The sequence below is a fragment of the Plasmodium gonderi genome (genome assembly GCF_002157705.1).
Source record: "Plasmodium gonderi DNA, contig: Chr10, whole genome shotgun sequence".
Taxonomy (NCBI): Eukaryota; Apicomplexa; class Aconoidasida; order Haemosporida; family Plasmodiidae; genus Plasmodium; species Plasmodium gonderi.
The window spans coordinates 1,246,008-1,257,475 of record NW_021628935.1 but is presented as its reverse complement, the minus strand read 5'-3'; the positions used below and the strand labels follow the sequence as shown (position 1 = coordinate 1,257,475).

At 33.9% G+C, this 11,468-nt stretch overlaps 2 protein-coding genes across 2 annotated transcripts; one reads left to right on the top strand and one right to left on the bottom strand.

Annotated features, from left to right (window-relative positions):
* Positions 1–189: 189 nt before the first annotated feature.
* On the top strand, positions 190–2,141 carry PGO_102640 (hypothetical protein, conserved; the record flags this gene model as incomplete). Its single annotated transcript, XM_028688294.1, has 9 exons — positions 190–240; positions 449–518; positions 604–663; positions 849–925; positions 1,107–1,157; positions 1,328–1,341; positions 1,497–1,562; positions 1,837–1,887; positions 2,063–2,141. The coding sequence occupies 9 exons, from the start codon at positions 190–192 to the stop codon at positions 2,139–2,141; spliced, it is 519 nt and encodes a 172-aa protein (XP_028544095.1).
* A 1,035-nt stretch (positions 2,142–3,176) lies between these two features.
* Positions 3,177–11,080, bottom strand: PGO_102630 (hypothetical protein, conserved; the record flags this gene model as incomplete). The annotated part of the gene is made up of 2 exons (XM_028688293.1): positions 3,177–3,263; positions 3,419–11,080. 2 exons carry the CDS (start codon positions 11,078–11,080, stop codon positions 3,177–3,179), a joined length of 7,749 nt encoding a protein of 2,582 aa, XP_028544094.1.
* Between the last annotated feature and the right edge of the window lie 388 nt (positions 11,081–11,468).

Genomic DNA, 11,468 nt, shown 5'->3' with positions numbered 1-11,468 from the left:
CTTATCTCTATTTTTATTTCATTTTATTTTTTATTTTTTTTCCTTCTTGTTCGATTACCTGGTCACGAACCATCCTTTAAGCAGCTACTCAACCACGCAGATATAAGGCTCTTACCTATTTTTTTATGGTCTCCACTTGAAGAATTTTCTTTCCCCTCCTTTTGCTCATTCCGCGTTTCATACACCAACATGCCAAATGACTTTATGAAAAATACGGATATCAGTATAAAAGACAACAAGGTAAACACTCATATTGGTGTAACAAACAAATGGAATGTATGAGTATGCGTATGAGGATGAGAATGAGTGCAGGGTTTCAAACGCGAATTCAAAAAGTAATTCTCCCTCTCGATTTCTCTCCCTTTTGTGCACATACAGCCGCTCACATATATGCACCTAGGAGAATTTGCACCGACAGTCTGCTTGTCTCTTTTTTCCCTCATCACAGTTTCCTTATTGCGTTGTATTTGCTTATCTACCATGTATATCAACATTCATCCCAGTGATCGGGCATGTTGGTAAGTTGGAATTTTTCTATTATGATTACTATTACTATTTTATTACTACTATTTTGTTATATTTTCCATCGCTCCTCCCTTTTAGGAATCGGAACATCCTCTGGAGTAATCCATGACTTCTCAGGATCCTACAACATTTCAGTTGGTAACATTTTTACACCTATGTGTACACATATAAAGTCAAACTTTTTTTAATTTTTTTTTTTTTTTTTTTTTTTTTTGTTCCTTTTTGCTGTATATTTTATTTTACCATGTGGATACTTGAACACATCAGGTCATGGAGAAAGACATTTCATTCACTACACAAACTGCACATTTTTCCAACATCAGATAACATGGAATTTAGTGATCCTATGAAATACTGGAAATTAGACAAGAACAAACTCCCATTGTCTATAACAGATAAAGTTAAAAGAAATGCATATATGGGGAATGACGCTTTCCTAAAATTTATGCATCTTTTTTTTTTTTTTTTGAGGCATTTCATACTTGTATTCCATTCCACTTTTGTAATCGAGGTTATTATTATCTCATCTCTTATCAAAGGATTGTCCAATATTTTATCTCTCACCTCTTGTCTCATCACAGTTTTATGATGATGCCATTTACCAATCAGACGATACATTTTCTAAAAGAAGGGTATAAATGATATGAACACTTTCTCCTTCATTAGGAGTTCCATGAATTTTTTTTTTTTTTTTTTAATGTGCTACAACATGAGCTTTCGTTCTTGTCTCCATTCTTGTATTCATAAAAATCCCTATCATTCAATGCACACAATTTATTTCTTTTATACTTTTCAAACGCAGCATAACCTATTCACGTAAGATAAAGAAAATAAAAAAAAATAAAATAATAAAATAAAAATACAATCTTTTCATATAACTTATAAAAATATCTAGCATTGTTAAGAAACAAAAAAAAAAAAAAAAAAAAAATTTGCTTTTTTTTGAAAAATGAACTTCCTTTCCTTTGCAGAAATAACTGCCATCACCACGTTGCTATGGTCCTAAATAAAATAAAATATAAGGGGAAATCCGATTGGTAGGTTGCACAAATGATTAGAAGCTCATTTATTTTTAAATTCTACAATTACATAAATGTCTATATACAATACATATGCATATATACATGGTTAAGTACATACAATAGATGATAGAGGGATTGCTCCACCACCACCACCTCGAGTGACATTACGAGGGATTACCCTTCCATCTACTTACATCTGTTCCTCCTCCAGGGAATTTCATCTCTCCACTTATGGTTCATATGATTAAAACATTTCATATCTGCATAATGTTCCCTTCCCACTTTGTAGGACCCCATTCAAGGTGTTTTTAAATCTGATGATCTATGGCCATTTTGTTTCGTAAGTTTTCAAATCGATCAATTGAAGTTTAGTCGAAACGTCACTAAAGGGGACTCCAAGAATGAGAACCCAATTTTTGCTCTCTTTTCCTTTCCCATTTTTGTTATTCACTTCCCCACATACCTCATAATTGCGCGTACACAATTTTTCCCCATTTTCAAATGCACATGTTCAGGTGGAAATACGTTTTCGTATTATATGCACCCTTTCTGTTTATCCTTTTTCTCCTTGTCTTCCTCGCAACAACATTTTAGCTCATATGAGCCAGATAAAATTAGACAATAAGGAAAAGAAAGAAAAGGAAGAAAAAGTGGAAGAAAAAAAACGGAAATAAAGAAAAGAAAGTAAAGGAACAAAAAGTGGAAGAAAAAAAGAAAAAATAAGAAAATGGTTTTACACCTTTACAGTCATACGCCTCGTACACGTGAACAGAAGAAGCTATCCATTTTACAATCGTACACACATGTATGGATTGTGCCCACCCAAACCCCCATGCACATATGCACATGTGCATATTCTTATATACTTACCTCACGATCTTAACATATTTGTAACGAAGCACAGTAAAGGGGAAGAGAAGGCATCTCCTTAAGTTTCTCACACCAGCTAAGTACATCAAAGCACCTTGGTTCCGCGCATACGTAGATGCCATTCATACATACGAGATTCATGCGTACAAGATTCATACACAATAGTGTAATGCAAAAATTGGAGAAAACTGATTTTACATCATTTCCCACTAGTCTGTTTGGTGTTACCTGACTTTGAATTCACATTTCAGCTTTTATTTCATTCTTTGTTTTATTATGTAATTTACATGCGTGCTACTCTTCACCCTCGCCCCCTTTCCTATATTTACATATTTGTAACGACACACTTTTGTCGGTCTGTTTGCAACTTATGAGATATTATTATTATTATTATTACCACTATGGTCACTACTGCAACTATTATTTCATTTATTTTTCTTTTATTTGCATGGGTATGCAATGGTTAACGAGCACCTCTGCAAACGTTTCCTTTTTGTTTTTAATTGTTTTCCACAAGGAAAAGGAGTATGCATGCATGAGCAGATGAGAAAAAGGTGAAAGCAGCGAATAAGACGAAAACGAGGAATAAACAATAGTGGATGCCACAAAATATTTAAGATAACACCGGATCCAACTATTTTAAAATTAAATATCTTTTTTTAAGTTCCAATATATCATGTTCCAATAATTGATTGATTGATTAATTGATTGATTGACAAAAAAAAAAAAAAAAAAAAAAAAAAAATTTTCAAAACCAAATTACATCCATCTGGATCTGCAAAGTACAACAATTTTCCTAACTTTTTTGTGGGGGTCAACGGATGCTATAGACAGGTACCATTTAATCTATGAAGTGGAAAAGGAGTTGTGTTATGAGTGGGATGTTGTCTGATTGGACATATCATAGAATATGCACACACACAGACACACAGTTGTGCTGAGAACTGCTTCTCATGCCATGTGGAGAAGACGGAGGTGGATAGAAAAAAAAAAAAACTTACATCTTGAACCACGTCGTAGGGAAGAAAGGACTGATAATCCAAAAAGGAAATCAAGTAAAAAATACATGCACATACATATCTAGCCAATGGAAATGGAACCGATACAATTACCTTGAGCAGACTTTTTACAAGTCTACATTTATATGATAATAAAAAATTAATGTCTTTTTTAATGGAAAAATTAGAAGGATCTGCTTTCAACGTGGTATAAGGTTCCATGTGTTTATTTGCTATGATCCCATAAGAAAATTCCCCATCATGTTCTACGACAAAATTCAAAAGATTAATTATGAGGTATAGAAGACGTAAACATAACAGCAAACGAAGCGATATAACTTCTCTCACCACGATTTTTTTATCCCTAAGTTTCCAATCTTTCACTTGATCATTTGGGAATTTCTCATTATCTGAAAAAATACACTGAACTTTCATCGTGTTATTTTTCAACAAATTGTTGATATACTTCTTGTTGTTATGTTTATATTCATATTTGCTTATGAAAAAATTCGAAACTTTATTAAGCCCCTTGAGTATACATATTTCCATAACTTTATAATGTTCATTTAAGATATCCCTAATTGGCATGCTTAGCAGAATAATAGACATCAGATGGATTAACCACAAATATCTGCAGTTGTATTTATTAGTAACTTTTTCCTTTCGTTTTTTTAAAAATGAGAGAAAATTAATGCAATCTAGTATCTCATTTTCCCTTTCATTTTTATTTTCCAAATAATCATCTCTTTGCATGTCTGCATTTTTTACTTCCTTTTGAAAATTTTCATCCATGTTCACGATTTTTTCTAACATAACACAATTAGAATTTATTTCTCCTTTGCATATGTCTTTTTTGTCCTTTTCCACATTATGGTTAGTCTCTTCATTAGTTATTGAGGGGAGATATTTTTCTCCTGCTTTGACAGAAGAAGAGGATGAGGAAGAATTCATACTGCCTTCTCTGTCATTCCCATATGTGCACAAAGGATTATGTAAACACTTGTCCAAAAACTGTAACGTCTTTTTATTTTTTCTTATAATGTCAAAGGGTAGTGAATACTGGGAGATAAACTTCTCTCTTTTCATAAGCAAAACAAACTCTGACATCGAAATGAACTTATTAGCCACGTCGATAAAGTACACATAGTTCCACATTGTATAAAGAAAATTCATCAAAATGTTTTTACATGAAATTAGAAATTCTGTACCTGATTCAAAAGTAATATTATTATGATTCTCTTTATCGAAAAAGAACTTGGTATCTATGTTGTGTATAACTGAATATATGTAGCTATATATCTTAGACATATACATATAATAGTAATCAATTAGAACGTTCCTAAACATCTCTTCATTTGATGGGTCCTTTATAGAGTCAAATACAAACTCCAAATTTTCCTCTACTACTTCATTACTTGCATTCTTCAACATTTCAAAAGTTAAATCATAGTTAATTGAGAAACACTGAAGCAAGAAATGAAAAAAATAGCAATAAAGAAAAGAATCACACTCATCTCCATTGTCGTCCTTTTTCACACCTTCAAGCATATATTTCCTATCTATACATATTATACTTTTCGGGTTTACCAAATTTATTATACCTTCGGTGTCAGGGAAAAATGCCACCCTCTTTGTCTCCCTTGAGATATAATCTGCTGCATAATCTGATGCACAATCTGCTGTACAATCCGCTGTATAATCCGCTGTACAAGGCTCCATGTGCTTTCCCCAGGGCCTTCCTTTCAAGTACCTTTTATCCAGTATCAGTACGTCCATTCGACTCTTGCTTCGCTCACCCTTCGAGTGAATTACATTTCTGTTGCTCCCGTGCATAATTGGAGAAAACTCCGGGTCGTCTTCACAAAAATATATATAATCCAGGAAAAAAAAAAATTTATTTGCTTCATTACCAAAAGGGATTTCAATAAAGGTCCTGACAAGGTTGGATAATGAAAACATATTTATTTCACTACTTTCAAATTTACATTTCTCTCCACGAGACCATTTCTCCTTCCTGCGTATAAATGCTTCATACACCACAGTAAAGAGTTTCATAATAATCTTAAACAATAAGGCACTGCTTACTGTTATTCTAACTTGACTAACCAAATCGAATGGAGTAAAAATGAAATTTACCATTTCTTGTATGCCATCCCAATTGTGAGTTATAATTGCAATTATCTGAAGAATACATTTAAAAACATTTTTCAAAGTCATGGCATTCACATGACTAAAGCAATCTTGTATTACTACTTCCCCATGTTCAAATGTATCACCATTATTTTTCAAGTATACTTTACTTTTTTCATTTAAAAACTTAAAAACGGATTTATATGACGTGTAGATACTTTCGCCACTCATAAAAGTACCGTCTTCGTTCCTCCATATGGATGTGCTAGGGTCCTCCTCACAAGTGCAAATGATGCCATTTAAACAAATTTCATCTTTTGGAACATTCCTCAAGAGATGCAAGTTAAAAATATATATATATATATACATGCACAATTTTAGCAGTTTATGAACATGTTCGATCCCTATTTGTAAGTGAATAGACATAAGGGAAGGCATGAATAACAAGAGAAGAATGTTCATTCTATGTGACACAAACATTGAGCTATTTGGGTAGACAGATTGAGAACTCTCTTCAGTGATGTTATAAAATGTTTCATTCTTATCAGGTAAATGCACACATGGAAGGTTACTACATAAACAGCAATCAATCATCCTTTCAAGAAAATTCTTTTTTTTTATTTTATTCATGGAAATAAAAATATGATTTATGTTCTTTTTCAATTTCTTATGTAGATACTCAAATTTGATCCATTTTTCCTTCTCTCTATTTTGACATGCTTTTTGCTCAATACTTTCATAAATAACATGAACTCTTATGAATGTTTTTAAAATGTGTATCAATCTGTCTATTTCGAATATCTCCACATTTGTGAATATGTTTCTACTGATAAGATATGTCTTCAAATTGCTCTCCAAATTGCTTTCCAAATTGCTGGCCAAATTTCTCTCCAAATTGCTTGCCAAATGGCCATTTGGATCTGCTTCTAACCTTTCGGTACACTGCCCACTTCTGCGTAATTTTTTTATTTCATTCATCTTAATGAACCCACCGAGTCTATTCAAATAGCTACCATAATAGCCTAACTCTTCATTACTGTTTATTATTTTTATGCATTTTAAGTTGTCTATTTTTATAATTACATTTATCGTTTCCCCTCCAACCATCGAATTCGGAAAGGAATCAACTTCACATGCGAGAAAATTTTTCATGATTGCTTCTTCATAGATATAATTTATGCACAATTCCAACACTTCCATGTTGTTTACTAGTATGTATGGTTCGTATAGTGCACTCCTTGTTTCATTCTGCTTCTTCAAGAAGTATAACCCTGATGGGTCTCGTTCACGACGAGCATTTTGTTGTGCTAAATTTGGTTCATTTCCCAAGTTCAGCATTGTCCTCTCACATGCGTGGTAAATATGTACGTAGGCCATACTTACGATAAAGGAGAGGTAAAACGATATGATATCTTCTCTATTTGTCTGTGCACTAATGTCAAATTCACACGTTTTATTTTTCCCCTGACGTTTGACCTCTTGCTCTTTTTCCTCGTCTTTGCTTCTTCCTTCTGCCTTCTTATCATCGCGTATTGAATCACATTCCGTTACATACAACCTCTTTGTCAGATTCTCATCCATGTAATGGTAAAAAAAACTTTCTACCTGAGTGTGCCTCCATTTTAGAATCTCCTCCTCATTTGAATTTCCTCTTATCGGGTTTGTTTCTTCAACAAAGCTCAGAAGTTCACAGATGGTGGTACCAGTGTTTGACTTACCTAAGTGAGGATGCGTGCACTGTTGTGATAACGCTGGATATTTGTCTAATCTTTTTCTTTCATGGTTATAGATATTTCCAATCTTCTCATACATTGCGCATGTTATATCTACCTCCTCCTTCTCCAGTGAGAGAAAATTATCTTTGAACTTTTCAACGTTATTGTAATAAAAATGTTTCAAAACAAATGATGCCACATTGGTTGATATAAAGACAAGGTAAGGTAAATGCATTCGATAAATATTAGTTAATAACGATACATACAGATGAAAATCTTTACTCGGACAAAAATATAGTTTCAAGACTAAGAAGCACATATTAATTAAAAGAATGTTTAAATAATTCTGAACATGTTCATATTTGTATTTTATGATTTTATTTACTAACCCAAGAAAAAAAAAAGTGTCGTTCTCTTTATATTCCTTACTTTCACGCATAACATTTTCATTGTTCACTTTTAGATCTCTTAAAAATTTATCTTGATTCTCGAGGATGCTCTTTCTCCATGCATCCACAAAAATTAAGTTATTCTCTTCTAATTTTATAACACTGTTGGGTCCACCTCCGCTTAACATACGAAGCTTTATGTTTTTCCCAGGGTGCAATCCTATCATGTAGAAAAATAAAATTATTGTTTCATGGAACAAGCTGCTTCGGTTTGTTCGACAGTCCTGCGTGTTGTTATGAGTGTCGTTCTGAGTGTCGTTATGAGTGTCCTTCTGAGTGCCGTTCTGAGTGCCGTTCTGAGTGTCGTTCTGAGTGCCGTTCTGAGTGTCGTTCTGAGTGTCGTTCTGAGTGTCCATTTGAGTGCCTCTATCCCCTGCAGAAACATCCACATGCATACATAAAAAATTAGCCAGAATGTTAAAAAGGTGTAAACCTGATTCGTGGTAGGTGTAAAAAAATTCCTCCCGTCCTTTCATCATCATTATCCTTTCGATTATGTAAATTTCTTTCAAAAAATTAATTCCTCTCTGTACTATTTCATCAACGTTTGCACTTTTATTCAATACATTGTTTATAAATCTTATGTAGGTTGTTACAATATTCCATTTTCTTTTAACCTTCTCATCTCGTACATGTTGTGTATCACCTTCTTGGTTTTCATCTGGTTCGTTGGCATTTCCCTGAGGGATCATATCCTCACTCCATTTTCCCGTTTCTCTCGTCAATGAATTTACAAAATAGTAACACTCACTAAGCATTGGCTTAATTATAGTTTCGATTATATACAAGAACATATGCGTGCTTCCTTTCGATATGCATATAAGTATTTTTTCAATAACTGGAAATTTGCTTAGTTTTATTTTGTTATGTTTTTTTTTCCTCTCTTTCTTTTCCTTCATTTTTTCAATGTGCTTCTTTTCCCTTATAATGGTCAGAATGTTTCTATCACTTTCACTCCCAAGTTCACTCCCACGTTCACTTTGATCCTGTCGATTGCTTCCATCACTTCTTACACTTTCATCCGTTTCATTCACTTCACCCTGTGATGCACTTTGCGACAGTGGGGGTTCAGACAAATTTTCGATGCCCTCCAAGTTGAACAGTTGTCTCAAATTGGAACCACCCATCTTGATCGACTTTCTTGTTCCTTTGTCCAACATCTCTTCCCTCACTTCTCCCACGTCTGTCGCTTCTCCCGCTTCTCCCACGTCTGTCGCTTCTCCCGCTTCTCCCACTTCTCTCACTTTTCCCACTTTTCCCACTTCGCCCACTTCTCCAGCTTCTCCCACTTCTCCCACGTTTCTCAACTGAGACAACCTGCTTTTATCTTCCCTCTTGGTTACATCGCTTGACTGAGGAAGCTGCTGAAAACAGCTATCACTGGTTGATGCTGGCACATCAGAATCATCCAACAGCAGTGACGAATCACACAAGCGTTTGTGCAGAATAAGATGCTTTTGAAATTTTCTGAACATGCCCGAGAGGTGCATGCTAAATAGGGAATGTTTCAACTTTTCATCCTCTTCTTTATTTAAATTTTGGAAAAAAATTAAAAGAATTTCAACAAAATAGTTCACCATTTTGTCAGATATATCATTTTCAATGCACTCCAATTCAGTGAGTCCAATAATAGTTGGGATAAAATCTGAACAACAGATACTACCATAATATGGAACACATACTTCTAATGTATTTTTTATATTTTTCAAATTATGTTCATTTACTTCATCATCTTGGGCGTTGTAAAGTTCGTCTAAAATATTTGTTATCACATAATTACCTAACCTTTTATTTGACTTCAGACATTTGTAAAAAGCTAGCTGTAGACTTTCTTCAGTTATTCCATCATACCTACATTCACTATTGATGAATTCTATAGGGAAGTAGTAAAATGCAATGTCGATAACTGATTTTAGATACTCCATTTCTCTATCATGTGTAAACAGGGATCTGTGCTGCTTCTCGTTCACCCTTTCATCTGAATTTCCTTCAGGAAAATTGGCTTCCACTGGAGTAGTTCTAGATTGCGTTTCAGAGTCTGATCTAGCATTCTTTTCCAGCTTCTCCACCTTCTCCCCCTCATGCGTTATGTACCCGCTGCAAATCATGTGTATGATGTCGAAGAGAACCAAAATATTTCTGGGGTCTGATTCATTTTCCAGCTGCACCTGAATCTTATCTATAAAATTGGGAATAGCTACCATCTCATTTTTGAACTCTCTCAAACAGATCAAAATAATTCGGTAGCAATTTAGTCTTATGTTTTGCAAATAACTTGGCGCGTGTACATGTTTAAATAAGTTCTTCATTATTTTATACACAATGCATGCATTTTTTTCTTTCTCTATTTCTTCCTCAGACTCATCTGCATCATCTTCATCAGCATCATTATAATCATATGCTTCATCCTTAGAGAAGTTTTTATAATAATATTTTTCTTCTCTTTTAAAATTATCATATCCATCATACTCACTTCCGTCATCGCTACTATCCATTTGGTTATAGTGGTACCCTTCAATATGTTCATTCACGGATTCTTCATCTTCATTTGATCCTATTAATTCATTTTTATTGTTGCCTTGTTCACTTGCACCAATTACATCTTCGTGAGAGGTGTAGAATCCTCTTCTGTGTTTCTTTCCTTTCGATGTATTCCAAACAAATAATTTCTTATACATTTTTGTCTCATCAGAAGAATATTTCATTTCTCTTAATAAGTCTCGATATCTGTCGAACATAATTAACATAAATCTTGTTACACCACTGACACAGTGCCAATCTTCAATTTTTGTAATAAAAAAATGTATGACACATCTGAAGTATTCATTATCTAGTTCTACCATATTTATTTCTTCAAACATATTTGCGATTAGATCTACTGCTGATCCTCTTTTCATATTTTCGTTGCAAAATAGATACTTCTTTAGAATTCTTATTATTTGTACTATTCCCTCATGTTTGTTCCTAGATGTTTCCCCAGACTTCCCTCTCCTTGCAGATTTCACCCTCTTTTGTGATTTCTCACTTGTTTGTGGTTTCTCACTTGTTTGTGATTTCTCACTCGTTTGTGATATCTCACTCATTTGTGATTTCTCACTCATTTGTGATTTCTCACTCATTTGTGATTTCTCACTCGTTTGTGATTTCTCACTCGTTTGTGATTTCTCACTATTTTCTGCGTTTCCTCCCTCAGACTGAACGAAACAAACCAACTTCTTCACTATTTCTCTCCGAATTCTGTTTTCTTCCTTTCCCTTGTTTTTTTCGTACATCAGTTCCACCTTCTTCTCTCTGCCATAGCGAAACATTACTTGTTCAGGAGAAATGTACTCCTCTATGAGTGTTTCCAACATTCTATTTCTTTCTTCCATTTTCAAGCCTCACAAAAAAAGGGACTCTTTTCTGCGATAAGAGGAAAATTTAAATGATGTCACGGATGTAGTTAAAAGTTGGATAGCAACAGGCTACATATACATGACACGTAAACAAAGGTGCCATTAAAAGAACACTATGTATATATGTATTTATATAATCATACACATGTGCACACGCATATGCAATGGATCCCCTCTATCTAGCAAAAATAACGTTTAATTACTCCTCTTAGGTGTATATATCCATATACACGGAGCAGAAATGGGACAAAAGCACTTTTTGTGAGTTCTTAATAAAAAAGGAAAATGCTGAATTGTTGTTTCTTCTCTCTATAAAACTACTAAAAATGTTTCATTTGTTTCAGAATTTGAAAAATTTCACTGG